General features: G+C 46.0%; 3 protein-coding genes across 3 annotated transcripts; 2 read left to right on the forward strand and 1 right to left on the reverse strand.

The window, feature by feature from the left end:
• Positions 1 to 861: 861 nt before the first annotated feature.
• LOC125770850 (putative uncharacterized protein DDB_G0271606) lies at positions 862 to 14,705 on the forward strand. The gene is made up of 2 exons (XM_049440888.1): positions 862 to 1,459; positions 12,069 to 14,705. Exons 1-2 carry the CDS (start codon positions 1,457 to 1,459, stop codon positions 14,019 to 14,021), a joined length of 1,956 nt encoding a protein of 651 aa, XP_049296845.1. The 5' UTR covers positions 862 to 1,456; the 3' UTR covers positions 14,022 to 14,705.
• Positions 14,706 to 14,831: 126 nt separating this feature from the next.
• LOC125762377 (uncharacterized) lies at positions 14,832 to 16,844 on the forward strand. The gene is made up of 3 exons (XM_049424395.1): positions 14,832 to 14,850; positions 15,560 to 15,959; positions 16,425 to 16,844. Exons 1-3 carry the CDS (start codon positions 14,832 to 14,834, stop codon positions 16,840 to 16,842), a joined length of 837 nt encoding a protein of 278 aa, XP_049280352.1. The 3' UTR covers positions 16,843 to 16,844.
• An 8-nt stretch (positions 16,845 to 16,852) lies between these two features.
• On the reverse strand, positions 16,853 to 21,405 carry LOC125770895 (lysophosphatidylcholine acyltransferase-like). The gene is made up of 9 exons (XM_049440960.1): positions 20,948 to 21,405; positions 20,729 to 20,874; positions 18,468 to 18,685; positions 18,111 to 18,378; positions 17,778 to 18,041; positions 17,548 to 17,701; positions 17,379 to 17,486; positions 17,174 to 17,312; positions 16,853 to 17,101 (listed from the first exon to the last, which is right to left on the reverse strand). The coding sequence occupies exons 1-9, from the start codon at positions 21,062 to 21,064 to the stop codon at positions 16,998 to 17,000; spliced, it is 1,518 nt and encodes a 505-aa protein (XP_049296917.1). The 5' UTR covers positions 21,065 to 21,405; the 3' UTR covers positions 16,853 to 16,997.
• Positions 21,406 to 21,746: the final 341 nt, after the last annotated feature.

Consider the following 21,746-nt stretch of genomic DNA (forward strand, 5'->3'; position numbering starts at 1 on the left):
CGATCGGTTTTCCCTTCAATTTCCACGGTCAGATACATAACGGATGGCTTTTATGGTTTTAAAGCGTAAAAATGCATCTGAAATTAAAACAAAACGGCTAGTTATAAGCCGATTTGGTGGTTTACCTTGTATACATTTGAAATGAACGAAAGACTTCAACGCCAAACTATAAGCGACGAACCCAAACAAAATTATTTAAAAATCTTTACCTTTTTAAAACAGATTTATTTCTTCGAAACAAAGCACTAAATTGGTGAAAGATTTCTAAACATGGTTGATTGGGATCAGTTTCCAACCATCCGCGCTCGTTTATGCAGCTAATAATTTATTTTAAATTAAGCGGGTCGCTCAAACGCACCACAACTAAGAATGGTTTGCCCACGATTGAGTTAGAAACGACAAACGAAACGAGCAAAATAAAAAAAAACGACATCAACATACAAAACCAAACGCATCATGATCGTGCTCGAAGCGGGAGCCATCAATCCGAACCACATCCGAACAATTTGAACCACACCCAGCACGTGAATCCGTAGCGCTTAATTGGGAAACGGAGGCCTTTGCTGACCCGTGTCTGGCTTTCCAGCGGTCTGGCCACGGGCCCGATTGCTTGAGCAGATGCCACCCTCCGTGAAAATGTGTACCTTCCCTAAAAAAAAACAACTGACCGGTTCCAAACGCAGCATCGCGTTCGTGAAGCGCGCAGCAGATTGCAGCGAGACGACCTCTCTTGTTCGCTCTTTCGGGCGCATGTACAGCGCCAACGTTTGCGACTCGTTGCATACTTTTCCCAGCGTGTGCACGAATGGATCAACAGGCTAGGAAGAAAGGGGTGGGGAACGGCGGTTCCCAAGCAACAAAAATCTCTCGCCCACCCGGGTAACCGTTTCAGTCGAACGTTGACGTTCGCCGTGCAAGCAGCTCTGAAAGCGAAGGGAAAGCAAACATCTTCCACATCTTTAAGCGAGTGTGTCATGTGTTTGTGTGTATGCATTTTAAGGACCTAAACCGTGATTAGGTGCGAAATCGAGGGTCCATTGTGTGTGCGTGCCTTGTGCGAGATCGTGGTGGTATATGGGATGCGTACAAGCAGCGGCTCCCGTACGGTTGGCGGAGTCGAACGATTAACCTAGAACTAAAACACGTGGATTGAAAGAAACGGAAATATTTCTTTTCCCGAAAGCGAAATTGACGTTAATTACAGTGCTTTTAGTGAGTGTCTTTTCGGTTGTTGTTAGAAGTGTTCGAACTAACTTTCGTGAGCGAAAAGAACTAGAACAAACATTTGTCGTAGCGCGGTGCTATAACACCTTCATCTGCAGCTTCATCCTCAACGGTCTTATCAACGGGATCAAACGGCACATCAACGTGCTCAACCCGACCTAGAAAGTGCATCTAGTGCTAGGTGCAGAGAAAAGAATCGAAAAAAAGGGAAACCAGCACAAAATCGTTAAAAATGGTAAGTATAGAAAACTTTGGCAAAAACGAAAGACTCAACAAGCGACGAACCTTAAGTCGCTTCGGTGCTGAGTTTCTGTTGTCTAGTAAGAATAGAACATTTTGCATGTCTCATTACGGTAGTTTCTTTTTCCTGCTCCCGACACACTTTCGTTGTTTGTTTATGAACTCCGCTCTTTTTCTCTGTCATTTTAAACCCCTTTTTCTTTATTAAAAAATTGTTCAAATGTAACCACATCGTAGGTAATCACTACCGTCGGAACCAATTTCACGCTTCAAGAGGTATTAATCAATTTCGAGCTACATTTGCAAAAATTTTCCCTTCTTTTTTCACCTTTTTTCCCCTCTTTCCATTCCACACGGAAGTACGTTCACACGTTTGCTTCCGTTTTGTATCGTGTAAACCAGCAAGGCGGTGATGCTGCGACCGTAATAAGTATCAACTTTTCCTTCCCATGAATTATCCATTCGGTTCTATCACCGCCAAACAATAACCACCCGAAGGTGGAATAGAAGTCCAACAAACCGCAGCACTGTGCGCCCCATTTGCGGTTGACATTTGACGCAAATCGATCGCAAATGTGCAGGTTTTGTACACTTATCCCTTTCGGCTCACGATGCTTACGAGGAGGGGCGGGTTGGGGGAGGGAGAGGAGACGAAATGACTGTTTCGTGACGTTCGGAATGCGCGAGTATATTTTCTTTGCAACGATAGTTTCGGTTCCGTAGGCATTTGCCTGGGGTGATACGGGTGTATTAAAACGCTGAACCCTTAGCCACGGGCAGGCAGAGCCCTTTTAAGTCGTTTATTCAAGCGATGAAAAAAAACACACACACCTCCACCACTAAATGGATATTTTCATTCAGATGGGTGGCTTTGTTGGTGCACACTGCATCCTTCTAGCGGTAGGAATGCGATGACAAACGTACAGCAGCCGTACGTTGTAAAGGACCGCGAGGAACGATTTGCTACTTGCGAGAGGAAAGACTCATTCCGCAGGCGACGAACCCTGACGGTTTTTTCGGATCGTTTTTACTGGCGCTACCGAACATCTTGATAGAGGTCGACGACGTATTCCCCCGAAAACGAATGGATCGGTTGTTTTGCTTTCTTAATTTTCGTTTTCTCCCTAACCCTTTCGGTTCGGTGGAAAGAATTTAAAGCGAAGCTGACAGCCGTTAGAAGTCGCGTCTGGTGTAAAAGACAATTCAATTTCCTCTCTCTCTGTCTCTCTGTCTCTTCTTCACCCTTCACAAAACGAGCTTTTTCGTCGTATGTTGTTTCTTGTCGTAGCTCATCTCCATGCACGGGTTCGATTCTTCACGGTTTCTAATGCGCCCTTGTATGGCGCAGGCTTGCCGGAGCCTGCACCGGGTGTAAATTGTGGATCGGCGCAAAGGCTCACGGTTGGGTCATACGGGAACAAACGTAAAAGGGCAATCGAAAGACGATGAAAAGCGGATCAAACACCCCAACGATGGTACATCTGCACAAGGAAAATAAAAAAAAAGTGGGATTAAGGTTCATCACTTGCAAGTCATTTGTTGAAATGTGTTTTTTTTCTTATTTGCTACCTGCCACTTTTACAACGATGCATTCGAGCGGCATAGCGTTATGCAACAGGACGAGAAAGCAGATGACTTTAACCGTCGCCCATAAAGAAAAGCTTTTAAATGAGAAAAAAATGAATACAATTAATTGGATTGCAATTTCATTGAATCTCTGGTTAGTTAATTACTAATGTACTTTTTAAAATAGGTCAAATTTGTTGCCAAAAATTGATGTACTAGAATTTTCCCATAACTTTGTTGTGTCCATAACGCCTTCAATAACCTTTTCGTTCAGTAAAAAAAGGATCCCCTAATCTCATCTCGGAAGCAATCATTACCCGTGAAGTGGCAAACAAGAGGAATCTGATGGGTCGTTGTTACGGGTGCGATGCTTTATGATTTAACATCGTTGTAAGCATCATAGAAATTCCTCCTGCCCTCACACTCACCTTACGCGTCGCAATGAAGAAGATGAAAACAGGCACATCTCAATCGCATAATTAGCGTGACTCGTGAAGCGAAAGGTCAGGCCCCTACTGGAGCATCATGCACTGTGTACGCTCTCAGTGTGAACCGCGTAGTTTTACGTACGGTAAGAAAAAAAATAAAAACACACACACACACACAATTTCGTAACGTACGCACACGCGCGAGGCTTTTGTTTTGGGCAGGGCGACAGGGAGCTTAACCGTGTGCAGTGTAGCGCAATTGTGACGTATGACGCTTTTGTCCAATGTTCGCGTGCCACATCAGTGGGGTGGGTAGGGTGGTTTTGGTGGGGAGGAGGAGGGAGGGATGGTTTGCTCGGGATGACCGAGTCGACCAGGCAGAAACAAAAGTGAGCAACAAAACAGCAGCAAACAAAACAGCCAACCCAGCGTTGGTGGAAATGTGTGAAAAATGTGCACGTCTGTGATGCATCATTACGCACGGTATGCGCAGTTTGGTTTGATGAACAGGTATTGTCATTATTATTCTTATTTTCTGCTAAATGAAGGAACTGTGAAAGAAGCCTTCAAAAAAAAAAAGATAATAATAAGACTTAAGCACATTTTACTGGTAAAAGCTGTTTTTGGGGGGCGGGGGGGGTGTTTAATTTTCTACACCCTTAAATGCAAACCACTGTGTTGGGTTTTCTTTTTTTTGACTTCTAAAATTCTTCCTCCGTTCGCCTTGACGCGTTTTCAAGCTATTAAACATCGAGACGGATGATGATGGCTATAGAAGTTAAAAGAAAAGAACCCCTCACTACCAACCCTTTTCTATTGGCAGCACGTGAGCGGGCAAATGAAATTTTCTCCGAATGACGATGCATTTTACTGCGGGCTTGCCTTGCTCAGCCAAAAATTGGGACCGACCAATAGTTGTGTTTCGTTTTCATTCTAATCTCACGTTTCGGTTTTGCTGTGGAACGAAATGGAGAAAGTTTACGTTTAGTTATCGACCGTCATGGGTTTTCACTCCCTCCCTCTCCATCCCCCTCCCACTTCCCCCCCGAGTAGAGTTTTGTTTTTTCGTGTGTTTGTGTCTCTGACCGTGGGAACAATTTTTAAGCATGCTTATAGCAAGAAAAAGCGACAAGGAATGAGTTAGAGGGAGCTAAACGATAGAATGGAAACAAAAAAAAAATCAATTCAACACACAAACATTGAACAAGCAGCTAGAATTGAAAAATTTTCTCCCCAAAATTCTCTTTCTCACTCTCCCTCCCTCCGCACCGCTACATTCATTTGCATACCATTGTTAGATCGATAATGATCAAAATATGGCTATTAAAAGCGGACGAACGGCAAGGAAAGAGGAAGCGGGAAGATCCATTTTTTTCAAACGCTTCACGATGCAACGCAAATAAAACCTCCAAATCGGAACAGAACGAATTTAATTTTAGCTCGACCTTGAACCAGCTTAAAAGTTTGTGTGTGTGTGTGTTTTCCCCCTTCACTGACACATCAATAAACCAGGTGAGAATGTTCCGCAGCATATTATTGGGGAAGAAATTAAAGGGAAAGTGATTGGAGTTTCACCAAAGGAAGAATCAAACTTTGTGTCGCAAGGAGAGAGAAAAAGATGAGAAATGTAAGAAGATGAAGACTGTCAATGTCAATGACCGATTGCGGATAAAAGGGCTACCATGAGATGACATCTCATTTAAGTTTTTTTTATCTTACAAGCTATTATCTAGAAGTCACAGTTGCTTAGACGCTATCTCAGCTACTAGATATATCTAAGATAATCATGAGGTGTTTATACCTTCAGCTGGACTTCTCCATCTATAGCTTCAACTGTTTACAGTGCCGCATTTGGCAGCTTTCAGATGTCCACCAATATCTCGGATGTAACTCAATCCTGCTTACCTTCGGCAAACCTTACCCGACCCGTTCATGAATATTTGTACAACAATTTTAATGTCAGCATCTCCCCACATCCGGCACTGGTTATGGACATTCCGAATTAGCATTAAAAAGTGGCTCGAGTGTTTTGTCGATCGGGTGAGACACAACAACCCGAGAAGAACCCGGTCGGCGAAAGTGCACGCGCGCACACACACACGCACGCGGTAAGGATTCCACTTTCCAAGATCTTCATCGTGTCGCCATCGTTGCCGCGCTGTGTGCGAAAGGAAGGGCGCAGAATTGGGAAAGCAGAAGGAGGAGAAAGTTACGAATGAAGATGACATCGTGTCGCAAAAGTGTCGTGTAAACGTAGGCGATGAAATTACCGGAGAAGATCCGCGTATTCGCCGGGAATGGTTTTGACTTTATTTATTTTTTTAAAGTTAAGGAAAGATAGTTGCCCACGTGTATCACCTTCGCTTGACCGGTAATTGAAGATGCTGGATGCGCTTTCCTGCAAGCAAAAGGGAGAAAGAGTCTATCGTTGGTAACTTCACTTTGATCTCCACCGGAATGGTTCGGCCGACCGCAAGGAGACATCCCAGCTTCCAGTTCTTTTGCCCATCGGTTGACACCGGTAAGAGGACGGGAACGGGGAAGTGAGGTCACGTTCAAGCCGGGAAAATGTCAAACATTGGGGCTTCTTACCGAGACGACTAAATAGGCAATATTGCGGCACACGGTAAGGCAGAACTTGAACCGTAAGTGGTATAAGACTCACTTCACCAAGAGGTACTCCTTCCAGGGCTACTGTGGATGCAGCCCGGAGGGCTCGTACCAGACAGTGAGGACGCTTGAAGATGTTCGACCGCGGTGTACACTGATGCTCGTAAAGTTTATCGTTTACATTTTTTTTTCTTTCAACGTATATTGGGGCGAGACCCAATGCTTGGCGTTTTATATCCCCGGGCACCAAGAGTTCCAAGAGGATTACGAGGGAACTTCACCTTCTCCTCCAGAGGTCACAGGGGACTTGCCTTTGTGTGTATGTCCGTTTGCTTCTTCACCTATTCCTAACAAACGCTGAGGTAATTAAGGTAGACTCGGATTGGATTCGGACTGCCTTCTGTGAATTATGAACCACTTTAGGGGTGGGAATTAAGGAAGGATAAAAAAATGTTAATAAACAAAAATCATATCATCATCAAGCTCGTCTCTTCGTGAAATGATCGTCATGGGCTCTTGCACAGCCCTTCTGAAAGTTTAATAAAGGCTATTAGAGGAACAGAGTGAAAGCTTCCCGCATGCACACACACACACACACACGATCATTTTTATCTACGTTTTGATTTTGTTTTTCAAGCGAAAAGCCACCAGTTGTTTAATTTTTGTAGAAGCTCCCAGTTTATTTCTGCGTTTTAAGAATCTACTCCCTCCCAATTTCTTGTTCTTCAAACACGAGCTTAAACCTAAGCACAACAACCACCCTAATAAGATCCTCATTACATCCCTTACGATGCTCGGTGAGGGGAGTGCGAAGGAATAATAATAACAACAACAAAACACTTTCACTTTTCATCACCGCACGCAACCAATTTTGTTTAAATTCAAGACAAATCGAATACGAGATTTAATGGCAAAAACGCAAACATATAAAACCCGCATACCCGGCATACGTAGCGCGATGTGTGCGCGTAACTTTCGTACGGTGCGTAAGAAAAATCCGAATCGGTCCGAAATCGGTTGTGCGCGGGTTGCGTCTTAGATTTTCCATACAATTTCATAACGTGCGTTCACTATGCTTTTCCTACGATGGGTCGCTTCACTCTCTCTCTCTCTCTCCCGCTCTCTCTCTCCCTTCTGTTTTGCGGGAAGCTGTGTTTCATTGCGTCTAAATATTTATGTGTGAATCCCTCCCTCTCGCCAAAGATTGGCCATCTTCGCCCACCGTGCCTAGCATGTGTATGCTAGTGTTGCTTCTTCTCGGATTCGCGTGCATGAAATGTATGTGCCACATGCGCGACAACCCGGTCCGGAATGTTGCAGGAGGTATGAACGGTACGCGAAACCACGTGGATCATAAACAGCTCGTTAAAAATTAGTGACGGGCCAGTGCTGTGGTGCGGTACGTGACCAGTTGGATTTATTTCATTTTGTTGTTGCTGTTGTTGGTGTTGTTGTTGCTGTGGTTGTTTAGCTTTCGGTGACGTAAGCGGTGCACAATAAATCAAAATCAATCAACAGCCACGAGCCGGTACACGAGTGTTTTTGGGCAGATGTCTCGACGGTGGATGTGGGCACGGCAAAGTTGGTGAAACTGGTGGAAACTTTCCCACCGTGCTAGAGATGTAGAGTGTACACGACCTGAAGGAGACACCTCGAAATACCTCGGGGGTTCACCCGAGACTGTGAATTATGATAATAACAGTCATAAAAGTGTGCTTGAGCACTGGGTGTGGTGCGCGCCATGCTGAGTGGGTGGTGGGCTGCGCTATGATTATGATGATGATGCCGTTTTGCCGCTGCACATGGTTTTGACCCCCGGGACACGGTACGGCTGTGGAAAACAGCTGACCGGTACATACGTCTTAAAGATGGAAAGCTTTTGACATTATGGACGGTGGTCAGACCCCGGCACGTTCTTTTGTACCGTAAGTCACGCAGCGAGTGAGAGAAATTATCTTCCTCCCAACCCCCCCCCCCCCCCCTCCCACCCCCCCAAGCAGGGACACACCCACATCCCGTGTACAACACACTCGATCAATCCGTTCGACACATTCGGCTGTCAAGAAACGCTAAACAAACAAGGGAATGAATAATCACAGCAATGAAGCATCCAATCGACACGTGCAGGCGTGTGTAGATCATACGTGTACCTCACGCTAAAGCCAAAGCGTCACCGTTAAACCGTGGCATCGTGAACGGTGCTTTATTACCTAATGAGTGAATTATCTAACGATGGCTCTTCGTTTGTTTAGCTTTGCATGGGGTAAGATTTACACGCTGCTGCAGCGCTTCCCGGGCCGCTACCGTGCCGGTATACGGCCAACTAAATAAACGGACTTTAGAAAAAAAGCACCCCCCCCCCCCCCCCCCCTTCTTGACTTGCAAGTCAATCTCATCCCGAGCAACGAGTAGATCACCGGTCGGTGGTTTAAAGTACCGGTTGGAATGTGTAACATCTATCGATGGTGCGCTAATTGAGCCTCACGAATGCCAGCTGCGTGCCAGCAGCGTTATCTCACACGCGGGCACCAGGTTGATGGGGAACCTGGGGGAGGGGAGAGCGGTGGATGGGGCGAGAAAAGCTTTTTTCTTCAACCTTTTCTCGCCGAATTGACACGGACCCGAACGGCACCCACCGTCAGATGGAAATGCAGATCGAGCCAGCGTCGACAACAAAGTCGACTCCCTATGGCGTAAGGTGTGGTGATGTGCACCATGAGGTAGCGTTGGTAAATAATAGGCGTAATTATGACAGCATGCAGGTACAATCAGGTCCACTGCCCGCAGATTGTCCATTGCTGCTAACCCTCGTGCGCTGTTCTAGTATGATCGGTTGACAATACATTGTTGACATATTGAGCTTCTGCTACTAGCGCGATGGGTAGCTACTTAAACGTCAAACTAAGACGTATAAACACGTTCCAACATCCTTTATCGTCTGACAATCAAACGGCGGCGGGTTGGGTTGTGTTTTTTCTGCCTTCTTCTTTTTCCGATGTACCAAGTCAAACACCGATGACTTATGTTTATGTTCGTACGACGGCAGTGCTAGTGAATACCAGTCGCACCGGAAGCAACGAAAAAAAAAACGATGCACCATTGATGAACAGCCATTTAATCCTACCAGGAAGATAAACGTAATCATTAATCGAACGACTCGATCTACCTGTTTCTCCTCCTCGTGCTACCCATTCTTTCGCTATTCGTGTGCAACGGGAGAAAGTTCATCGCGTACCATCTTCCCATATGCTTCCAGCAGAAGAGTCAAGTCTTGGTATCGAAACCACGAAACCTGATCGCAAACCGAACGTCGAAAACCCAGCAGACATTTGATCCACACACCACACACAATAGCTACCTGCTGCTCGTTTTCGTCCCGCATCGCATGCAGAAGGCATCCGCGTGTATGTGAGTGCGGTGATGCTGCTGTTCATGTGCACGTTACCACCGTTCCTGACGGATTTCGGTACCAGGAAGTAGTAGAAAATTTATTGAAATGAAAAGAAAAATGCAAAAAGAAAACTTGGCTCTTCCTTCTGCGGTGTGGAGTCAGCGGGCCACGGAGCCGATACTCGATTTTTCGTAGCTGTCGATGGAACGAGATGAGCTTACGTAAAGTGGGTACTCGAGTGGGAGGCAATGGAATTGAAGTGAGGCTAAATTTGAATACAATCAATGAGTCCTCCGTATGCTTTGGTATCGACGCGGCACACGGTGAGTTATCACTGGCTGGTTTGGCTTTCTTTTTCCCTCCCTTTGCTGGTCAAAGTTCACTGTGGTTTTGCGCTGTTGTCGTTGTGTTGCTTTAAAAAAAACCCCAGCCAAACAGTTTGTCTTCTGTATCGTTATGCTCTCCGCTACTTCTGCCGTTGCCAGTCATCAACAAACGAAGCTGACTTTGTTGTTTGTGCAAATCTTTTTACGAGTGTGGTACTATTTTCGCTCACTCATTTACGGCTCTTTGTCGGGTCGGGTTTATGGATGGTGATGATGGTACCACATGACAGTGGTGATAATTTATCACCACTTTCCTAAACAACCAAATACATCCGCTTTTCGGCTGGTGTCTACCACAAAAGCGTACGAAACGATGAGTATGATCGAATCGAGTTGCCCCTGAGGGAAGAATGAGCACTCTCCGTAATAACAGCAACATTAAGTAAATATCCTTCCATTTGTTTTTCTTTGCTGTTGTTGTTTAGTTTCCCAAATGAAGTTAAATGTCAGACCAAAAGACAAAAGTTTCTATTGGATTTCTAATCCAATCAAAGTGCTCTCTATTAAACTAAGTAATGCTGCTCCCCTGGTAACGGCAAAAAGTCAAAGCAAAAGCACTGTTCCAAAACGTCATTATGATTACTTTATGAAACGTATACTTACTGCCTGACTGTTGAACCAATTGTTGAATGACTTGGCGTTTAGGCTACACTTCGGGCTGCCAATTTTTTTTTCTTCCTACTGAACCCAACAACGAATGACTACGATCCGCAATCGATGAATCTGCTTGTCATCACCGAAACCCATAATTTATCCTGCCCGTGGCTGTGGGACTGTCACAAAAGCGCACTGAATTCTCACCAGTGTACCGACACACTGGTCTGGAGAGTTCGCCACTTTGCAATCTTATCCATTTCGCTTCCCAAAAAAAAAAATAGTCTCATTTTACCCGGTGCGTTCCCTTTCTTCCCGTTTGCTTTATACAGATTTTAATACACCGTCCAACGGTGCACACTTCACCGCAAGCCAATCTGTGCCGATTTGGCAATGTTTTTTTTTTTTGGTTATGTTTTTAACGTAACCCAAGGGAGACATCGTTCGTGGTGTGCTTATTCAGTGGGAAAATGATAAGGTATCCAATGGTGGTCCATCGCGGACAATAACCAGTGTGCCAGATTATCCGATTATTCTCCCAGCACTGTCAAACTACACCTCCTCCGAATGCTCGAGATGGTTAATTCAGCTACACGAGCCAATCTTTGGCGAAGCTTTCGGCCCAAACTATACCATGATTAACCGGCAGAGTTAATGTGCGGTATTAGCATTTTGCTGCATTGCGCTTTACTATTTACCCTAGGGTTTTTTTTGCAGCAAATCATCACGCTTTTATTCTGCAAATGGTACCTTTTTTGCGTTGGGAAAGTGTCGTAGAGCCTCCCCACAAAATATACAGTGTCGCTCGTGGCTGAAATGATCTGAAGGTGCTAGCTATCGTGTGCGGGTTTGAATGATAAAAAAAAGGAAAGACAAGATAAAACACTTTCAGCTGATTAAATACGCCACGGTTATAATCACAGGTAGTCCATCAGAAAACGGTCAACAGTACTAAATGATCGATAAGCAGGAATGGTTTCGTTTAGCTTAGCAAGAAAAAAAAAACATCAAGCCATCTTTCAGAATTCAACCCATCAACATCAACAGAATGTAAAAGAGCTGCTACTTAAGCGGTATACTAAAAATGGTGAATGATATAACCTTTCAAAGCAAACCGTGCTGGCTATTATCTTTCTACCTAGTCGTTCGTGCTTCACGCACACGATGGTTGAATTCATGCTTCATGCTATGGTCGCGTAAGCATACGAACGATTCATTCCGATCGACGTTGCTGAGATAAGTCACATGGGAAAATTTGGAGAAGATTCTCATTAAGCAGTGGAGCAACATCCACGAACTGCACGCATCTTTCCTTCATTGGTTTCAGCGTTTGGGATGGGACCGGGCGAAAGTGAGATTGGGAAGCAAACAGCAAAAGAACACCACCAGCACCACTGTGCACCGGATGTGTACGAACATTTTTGGCCAGCAACACTTCATGTCATGGTTGACGGTCGAGATTGAATTTCATCTTCATCGTCACAATCACACACCCCCACCGTGAGAGCTGCGTGCCATTTACGGTTGCGAATGTTATGTGTTGTTTTCTTCTTCTTGTTTATCTTTCGTCATCTTATTTTATTCCGTACCTAGCATTGTGTGATTTTGTTGTTTTTTTTTTCATTCCAGATATTTCGACCACTCTTACTGCTCGGTGTACTGCTGACGGTGGTGATCGTTGTGGCGGCGAAGGACGCTGGTACGGCCGAACGGAAGCTAAACATCGACCCGGCCCTGCGCAAAGCGCTCCTGCGTGCCTTACGCCACCTGAAGGAACGCCAGGAGGAGGAAAAGCAGGAACAGCTGTTGGGCGATGCTAACACTACGGAGGAAAACTTTGCGACCACCATCTTGGATGAGCTGCTGGAGGAAAGCACTGTGGCGGATAGTGATGCACGAGTGCGCGATACGTCCGGTGTAGATTATCACACGTTCGTGGCTAACGCACAGGAGGATGACCGTGACACGATCGAGGGTGAGGTGGAACAGCGTGACACCGGTGCGGTAACGATCGGATCGTCTGATGCGAACGAAATCATCAAGACTATTATTATCGCGAAACCGAAGGCAACGCTTACTGCACCGAAGCTGGAGTCGGAAAACGAGATCGTACCACCGGTAGAACAGAGTACGGCAGGTACGACGGATGTACCACTGCCAGTTACTAGCAGCACTACACAGCAACCGCCAGTTTCAACGACGACGGGTATCCCCGTACCGACAACGCCCGCCCCAACGCACAACGAGGACGGCGAAAACATTGAGCAGGTAAAGTCGGAAGATGTGAAGATATTCCAGGCACCGCTCGTAGCTGCCTTTACCGTGCAGCAGGACCAGCTCGGAGTACCGCGCAACGTTATCCCACTGCTCCAAACACCTCCCAAGCAGAAATCTCCCGGTGCGACAGACTTTAAACCCTCTCCAGTAATCTTACCGGTTAGTGCGGCCGCATCTGCCCCAGCCCCATCCCCTGTTGCCACCGTACCCCTACTGCAGATCCAAGCAGTCCCATCGACACAGCCACTGCTAGCACCGCTAGCACCACCGTCCGCCATCAGCCTGAGCACACGCGCATTGGAGGAAAAGACGCGCCAGCTCGAACAGCAGCTCTTTGCACTGCAGAACCAGCAGCGTGCCCAGGAGCAGCTGCTGCGCGCCAAGATCCAACAGGAGCAAGCCATCATACAGCAACAGCAGCAACAGCTCCAGCAGCAGAAGCAACGTCTGGAGGAGGAGACACGTCTGCGCATTCAGCGGTTTGAGCAGGAGCAACGTCTCTTCCGCCAGCAGCAGGCACAGTTCCAGCAGCAGCAACAGTTCCAACAGCAACCACCCTCCACGCAACAGTTGCCTCCGTTCAAGCCGCAACCACTGCCGCTGCAACAGCAACCCCTGCAGCAACAGCAGGCTCCACAACCAACCTTCGTCCAGGAGTTGCCCCGTCCCGGACCGGCGGTACAGTTCATACCGAGTGTTAGCTTACCGGGCGGCAAACCAATACCGATCTCGGTGGAGCAGCAGCTTCCCTTCAAGGAAGCTGTCGACTTCCAGCCGCAACAGCCGCCACAGCAACAGCAGCAGGTGTCGCAACAGGGACCCAAAACGACCACCTCCGTCGAGCAGGTGAAAGCCATCAGTCAACCGCCCCAGCTCGCCCGCGAACAGGCACTCCCGCTCAAACCCTTCCAGCCGTTCAATCTGTTCCCCGTGCTGCCACCACTACTGATTGGGCCGAACCCGTTCGATCAGCAGCAGCTGCCACCGTTGCAGCAACGCAACCGTGTCTTCCGCCAGGAACCGGTCACCGGGAACTTTGGTCTAAATGTAGGACCTCCACAACAAGCACCGTTCCGCCCATCGCAACCGCTCGCATTCAATGGGCAAACGTCCGTACCGCTTAGCGATAGCCAGAATCTCCAGAATCTACTATTCCAGTCTGGTATCACGTCCCGCTCGGCGGAAGATTTCAACATCATCACGAAGGTGCTCGCCCTGAACCATGGTATCCCGCAGGCCTCTTCCCAGCGTATGTTCGCAAAGCTGAGTCCCGACCAGCAACGGCAACTATTGTTCCGAAAGTGAGCTAGAACTTACTTCCCTCACCATCCACCCTCCGTATCCTTCGTAATACGCGTTAGCGAGAGCGATGTAGCTAGGCAGTCTGTGCCCGTGTGAGCACGTGGTGCTCGTAAGTTTGGTTAGCTAACCTCATCTCTGCCATATTTATTATTGTCACAGCTGTCGGCGGTGCTCGACTCGCAAGGCCAGCCGTAGTTGTGTGAGTGTGTGTTTTTTTTCCTCATATCGTTCATTTCTTTCGTTTCCTTTCTTTTCTCTATATCTTTATATTACTATCATTCACCTTTCGCTGAGATTTGCCACAAAGGTCAGTCTAACATTGGCCAATCTTCACAGATGTCTAGCAACTCACCACGCATCGGGAACGTTGAAGTGTTCCTCTACTTCAAAATTTCACCACACCAAATCTCTCTTCGCTCTCCATCATTCATTCATTCGCAGTGTAAGGAATAATAGTACGTACTGCGTGTTGGCGTTAAAGCAAATTTGAACCACTTTAAGGATGGTAGCTAATAAGATGTGTAACCCTTGGGCGCATACCGCACTGGCGGTTGCGTTTTTTGGGCATCGTAGAATCGCAGTCAGGTTTGCTTAGGAGATTATTAAGTAGTTCTTTAATATTGTATTGCTCGCCGGTCGGTTCAATCGATCGGGAATTCTCTCAAATAAATGGTACTTTAAATAAGACGCTCATTGGGTAGTGTTTTCTTTTTTAAGTTTGTTTTATTGGCCGAGCACGGTAAAGGTAAGTGGGTCCTCTGCAGAAAACCTAGCAGTTAATCATTTAATGTGTGGAATGTACGCAAAAGGAAAATGTTGAGACAACTGGCAGGTAAAAATGGTTTATATCTCGCTTCGATGTGTCGTAATAATTTTACCATAATGTTTATAGAATTGCAATCATATTTGGACTATTAAATATCCCAGTACCAAGACTGTCAAAAAGCCCATCGTTAACTTCGCTAACCTGTCATAACGATCGAAAAGAGGTGCACGAGCGTTTACCTTTACGCTGTTTTGCTTTACCTTCGCGCTGTTTTGCTATTTATTGCAATCCCGCCAATGTTTATGGCCAGTCACATTAGCATAGCACGCGGTGGCGTCAAATCGCGTGACTTTCGCCGTGCATCAGTAGAATAGTAGCGCCCCCTTCTTCCGTCTTAGCTTTCGCAGGCAGCGCCCGAATGTAGGCAAGCACGTGGTCACACAACAGAGCGTCAGTGTACAGGGTGCCGCGCACATTCCCAACCGTTTCCATAGCTCAAGGGCGGATACGACATGGAACACTACCAACCCAGTTTTTGGGGTCACATTCCATTCCCCCCCCCCCCCCCCTCTTCTCACCTCATCCCTTCCTTCTAGATCGATGCATAAATTTCACATCGACAGCTTTCGCTCACCGGTACAGCAATGCACACGCGATATCGGTTCCTGGTGCAGAGCCTAACCTAACCTCGACCATACTCGGCCGGGGTTTTCACGCGCGAAGTCATCGAAGCATACGGGTACGAACCACGGGCTCAGTACTACGTCGTCCTGAGGAAGACACACAACGGTTCCGGTGCCGTCCATTGCCAAGCTGACTACGGACGGGCAGGACCTGTTGGATGCGCTGGCACGGTTCTCCTACTTCGATCGGTGGTCGGACGAGCAGCGGCGGGACTGCTGCCACCGGGCACAGATCCGTCAGTTCGAACCCGACCAGACCGTGTTCGTCGAAGGGCAGGCACCCGTCAACTATGCACACTTTATGCTGAGCGGTGAGTGTGGGTTGCTGCAGTGTTTGCGGCTTCATCGGCGCCGGGATCGGCGCACTGGGGCGAAACGATACCGTCTGTCCAGGGCACAACCGACCGAGGATGAAATTACACGGTTCCATCGACGCCGCCATCAGGTTGCGGAACTACCGCAGACAGAGGAACATCCGGCCAGGTATGTTGCGTATGGGTGATTTCAAATTTACACACATTTAATTAATTTACCTTAATGTTACCTCAGGAATTGATAGTGTTTAATGGTCTATGTGATACAAGACTATAACTAGTGACCTCCATCAAAGCTGAGAAAATACACTGGAAGCGAAGAGAAAATTATTATAATTATTTAAAAATTAATTTAAAAAAAAATAACACACAAAGTGTATGCCGTCACTCTTTCTTCTCTATCCTAAGTACGACTGTGACCGTTCCGTAAAAATCCTATTATTGTACCATTCATGTAAAGGCTCTTACATAGTACATCTTTCCGTTGTAGAACCTTTGCTTGCTAAGTACATTGAGACAATTTGTACCTATATTATACAATTAGTGTGATTAAATCTGCTCTACCTGGGTGCTATCTCTATTCAAACTAAGCTTTCGACGTAGCTTTATATCTTAACTAACGATTCTTATTGTTCATTCATAGCACACGTCAACTCCCTGCAACCGAGCGACGCAAGTCAACCAAGTTCGAGCACCACTTCGTGGACATTGCTACGTACAGCCGCGGTTCAGTATTTGGCATCGGTGAGCATATGGTCGACAGGGCTGTGTTCGCACGCACCAACGTCCAGTGTTTGTTGATACCGCGCTACTGGCTGCTGGAGAAACCCCAAAACCGTGGTAATATCTGGAACCGCATCCGGATCTTTCTCGAACAGCGGCAACCGTCGCGCGAACGGTTGTTTCGTTGGTTTCTCAACGAGCTGCTCTGGCACCGGTACCGTAAGCAGCTGGTGGATGATTTCCTACTAGTGCATGCGCCACGTCATCTGCCACGATTGATCGATGTCCCGCTGGTGTGCCGCATCGAGGAGTGTGACGTGCCGAACGAAACCGGCTAACCACCGTACGTGCATGTCGCTGATGCATTACACGCTCAATAAACCAAAGTAACATTATTGTAGCAGTATCATTATCATTACGCTAATACCATTAAATCAAACTGGCCAACACGCATGGCGGAATTGGCAATATAACGAGCACCGGTCCGATCCGTCTAGCTCGTTTGCGTTTGCTGCGGTGCTGCATACGGCTTTGGTTCGTTCAATTCCTGCAGATCGATCAAAATCGGGTGACAGTTGATGCTTCGCTCAAATTGCTCTACAAGATAATCAAAATGAATGTGCTGCTCAGTAAAGGAACGTGATGCGTTAAATCGTGCAGTTACTATACCGAAGGTAATGAGGCCTCGATTGGTGGTGTCTGCCTTAGCGAATAGCTGATCGCACTGCTCCGGCGTAATAGAGGATAGATACTTAACTGCTAAGTACAGACCATCTCTTGCAACCAAATTTTGTTCTTCGCCGTACAGCTAGATAAAGAAAGACAAAATAAATACAAAATATTCTAGATCTTGCCCTGTTTTGGAATAGCTAACCTTGAACAAAAGCTTCAACAGCTCGAGTTTTGGTTTGCCCATGCTGGACATAAACAATGCAAGAAGTAGATATTCTCTAAAGTCAATTACTCCTGTACTATCGTTATCCTGTATGAATAAAAACAAAATTTAGCTTCAAATTCGTATGAAACCCCTGCTCCTATCTCACCTTGTTGAATATTTTGAACAGAATTCTCGTCGAATCGTTCTCCACGGAAATGTTCAATCTTTGGGCAAATTCGTTCAACGAGATGTGAGAGTTTTTCTCCGTAAACGGTCCGTACTGGTCTAGCAAATTCTGTTCCACGCTTCCATCAGCAAGTCTACAAGTAAGTATGAAACCATATTGGATTCCTTATTGCTATGCACAAATGTAACTGCACTGCAATTTAAAATTACCCAAGCCATTTACGCATCTTTCCAATATCATGACTCCACGCAAAGTATGGCATGCCGATTGCGATCATATAGTTCATGAGCTTGCAGTCATTGTATCCATGCTCGGTACCAGGAATTCCCAACGACTGGGCTATATAGTTCCGGACATTGAGCGCATACAGCTTCGCATCACTACGCTCCTGCTCGTTGGGATAGTACACCGGTAGGAAGTTAATTTCGAGCCCGGTATGGAAGGAGGTTAACGTGCGCCACAACAGTATCGGTCTGTAACAACAATCGTTCCGTGTAAGTTGTGAGAGTTGTGGATGCAGTTCAACAGTCTCTAAAACTTACACTCCAGGACCCTGCCACGTCCAGGATACCGTGTTGATCGCGTTCGGGTAACGAATCGCCACCGGTTGCACCGGTAATCCCGGTCCAAATGCGCCCGGTTTGAACTGTACCACCGCCTTCCCGTTGCTGCACGTACCCTCGGGGAAGATTAAGATCTGCGGCCAATCCTCCTTTGAGATGACACGCTCGATGATGAGATGGCGTGTCATGTGGCGTGAGTTTGGATCCTCCCGACAGACGTAGATCGGTTGGGTGATGTCGATTATTTCTGCAAGATCGAACAGAATGGAATATTAATTTAAAAGTAAGGGTTACTTGAGTAGACGTGCTGACGTTTGCTGGGAACGGGACACTTACTGCCAATGAGGGGTAGATCTGCGGCTTTACTTTTCGCTACCACGGTCGATGGACCACAGAAAGCGACAACGATCGAATCGAACAGACTATAGTGGGGACCAACGACGACGATTGGTGCCTCACGGGGTGACGCACACACACCGTTCACTTTGATACGATGAAATGAGCCGAAGAAGTAGAGCAAACGCATCGCCAGTGCGGTCAATTCACGCATTTCACTGTCAACGAATAATGTTAGCATTAGACAGTTACTTAATCTGATAAAATGTAATATACCACAATACGTCTGTATGGTAATTTGTTTAAATAAATAGGAAAAAAACAGAGACTTTTAAAGAAATATTATCTTAAGCGCTCCTCTAATCTTTACAGCTCGACTAAAATTGGAGCCTAATGTTCTCGGAAACTTATGTCTGAAATTGTGTTATACCGTTTAGTTATTGGAAATAGTTTGTTTGTGATAAATAAGAGTCTTGTCCACCCTTTTTCGCATTATGACAAGCAATGAACAATGAAGTAGAGTGAGGATACTCACTCTTTTCAGAGAGTTGCAACAGAGTGAAAGAGTGGTTATAAGGATTTGAATGTTTTACTCACTCTTTTGAGAGTCATAAAAATATTACTCTAAACTAATCCTTTAATTACTCATTGGCGTATTTACTCACTGACTCTCTCTCTGCGGACTAATGACTCACTCCTTGGGGTTTTTACTCACTCACTCTCTGTGACGACTAATGACTAATGAGTTTCAACTCACGCAATAGTGAGTGAGTAAGTGTTTTGTTACTCTTTTTGGGTAAATCACTCTACTGCAGTGATTAGCTATTAAATTCGCTGCAATTTCGGGTAAACCAAATTAATTTGAATGTAATTATTCAAAATTTTGTATTTCATGGCTGGCTATAAATTTTCATATGTTACAATTTATGAAATATTATTTATTTTTGGGTTATACTTACTCAGTCTTATTGCGGGATTTGAAACGCAAAAGAGTGAGTCATTAGTCGGCACAGAGAGTGATTACTCACTCACTCATTCAAAGGTCAAGGAGTGAGTCTTTGATCGGAACAGAGATTGTGTGAGTAAAAACGTAAATGAGTAAGTAAAAGAGTCATAAAAACTCCTTGTGTTGAGTTGAAATCATAAACTCCTTTGCACGATTAAACTCACTCACTCACTCTTGCTCAGTATTTCTCATCTCTACAGTGAAGTATAAAGATTAAATAAGGAATACTGCAGAACAAGCTGTATGGTAAAATATAGTAGTAATTACTAATAGAATACTATATCTAACAAAAACAAGCTCTTTTTCCAACAATTTCAGCTTGCGTTTCTTAGTGCATTAAGCGTTGAATATTTTCTCATTCTGTGTTTCCCTTCAACCTTCGCTTTCCCTACCAACCAAGGCGCAATGAAAACCTTGGCAAGTGCTGGCGCAAAATTAATTCGCATTATAATTGTGCACAGTGTACTAAAAATATTTCCGTTTGTTTTGGCTGTCTGTATGAACCGTTTTTGCGCAGCTAGTAAATGCTTGCAAAGACGGCTGTGGTTACTCATCGTGTTAACATTCGATAACTGGGGTTGTTTTTTTGTAGTTGCTGTAATTGTTCAACCACAAACTAAGCGAGAGCATCTCGAAAAAATGAATAACAAGAAAAAAGAAGGCAAAAAAACCAAACACACACAATCTTTTCGCGATGTGACAATTAACATCAGCACAATATTAGGGTCCTTTCTCTTTGCGCGCGCAAGTAACGTTGCGCGAGCGGTTTAAGCACACCATATGTACCGCGTGCGCAGCAAAAAGCCGGTTTGTTTGTTTTTGTGTTTGCTGTTGCTTTCGTTGTGTCTGGTTCACCCTTCTACGATGGGTTGGAACACAACACAGATCACGCCACTTTCCGACACGAGAGTTTTAAAAATAGCTTCGTCTCGCTCTTGCTCCCAGTGTGTGTGTGTGTGTTTATGACGTGGTTAAATGTGTGGGGTATGGCGGAAACGTGTTTGCCACATTGATACAATCCAGCACGCTGGTGCGTATTTTACACTGATAACGCCCGACTGCCCGACAAGCGGTTGCGTGCGTGCGGTACAAAGGTCTAGCAAGACTCGGCTGATCCGAGACCGGCGTGGGTATCGTTCGATTACTCAGCTGGTGCGTATGATCTGTCTCACTCTCCGGTGATCCGTCCTTACGATCGTGCCTGAACACGTGGAGGGTTTGTTTTTACTCTTGTATTGTTTTAGCCGCTACCTACCGTCGCCAGCCGGAAATAGGTATCGAACGGCGCTCCTTCTCGGTTAGCCCGTACAGACCGATGGAGGCGAACGCCCACGCCACCACCAAACAAACACCCATCAGTACGGCACGAAGCGGAAGCACCAGCAGCGTCATGAGATAAGTCTACAATGTAAAAGGCCAAGGAACGATAAGTTATCGGTTTGTGCGAATTTGTGACCGTCCACTGACAACATACCTTCCGCCTTTCCCACGGGTCGTCTAGATCAAGCTTGAGCACGAACGGGTTCACGTACTCATCTTCCGGGATGCGAGTGACCGTACTCGTGACGGTCGTTGATCGTTGAAAGTCCATCTTTTTTTTTGCTATTTATTTGACCTGTTTTTGGCAACGGTCCTTAATCGGGTTTTGCACAACCCTCCACAACACAGCGCCGTATGTTTGATTGCAGTCGTACACTAAACACTCGATACACGTACCACCGTTACAATTTCGTCACCTTCGTGCAGTTTTCCATTCACACACGCACATGTGCGTAACACATCCCCGATCTGACGAACGATAACTACCGTCCCGGCTTAAGCGCCAGATGCTAACTGGGCTGCGCTGCGTAGCACACTGTGTCGCCCCGAACGGTTTCGCAGTGCGTTCTGTCTTAGGTGGATCGTCACGTTAACCGTCATCAACCGATGGTGGGAGAACAGCTAATCCCATCGCAAGAGCGAATGCACGCGATGTTACATGCTCTCGCGCAAAACAGCGGGAAAATTCTCAAACGTCACGCGGCACTTGGGTGGAAAGCGTTATAAATAGATAATTTAAATTAAATTGTTTCTTTGGGCGGTACCGTACAATCAGCGGGATCGTTGATCTTGACCGTGAACATTTTTTTTAGACCCATCGTGCAAGTGTATGAATTTCCCCTTGGGACAGCCGGAAGTTTTCAAGTGATTGAAACAATAAAAAGAAACTCACTCAAATAAGATGAGAAGTAATTTTAAAAGTTCTTTCCATTTTCATGATTCTTTCGTAACAC

This window comes from Anopheles funestus, chromosome X (assembly GCF_943734845.2).
Source record: "Anopheles funestus chromosome X, idAnoFuneDA-416_04, whole genome shotgun sequence".
NCBI classification, from domain to species: domain Eukaryota; kingdom Metazoa; phylum Arthropoda; class Insecta; order Diptera; family Culicidae; genus Anopheles; species Anopheles funestus.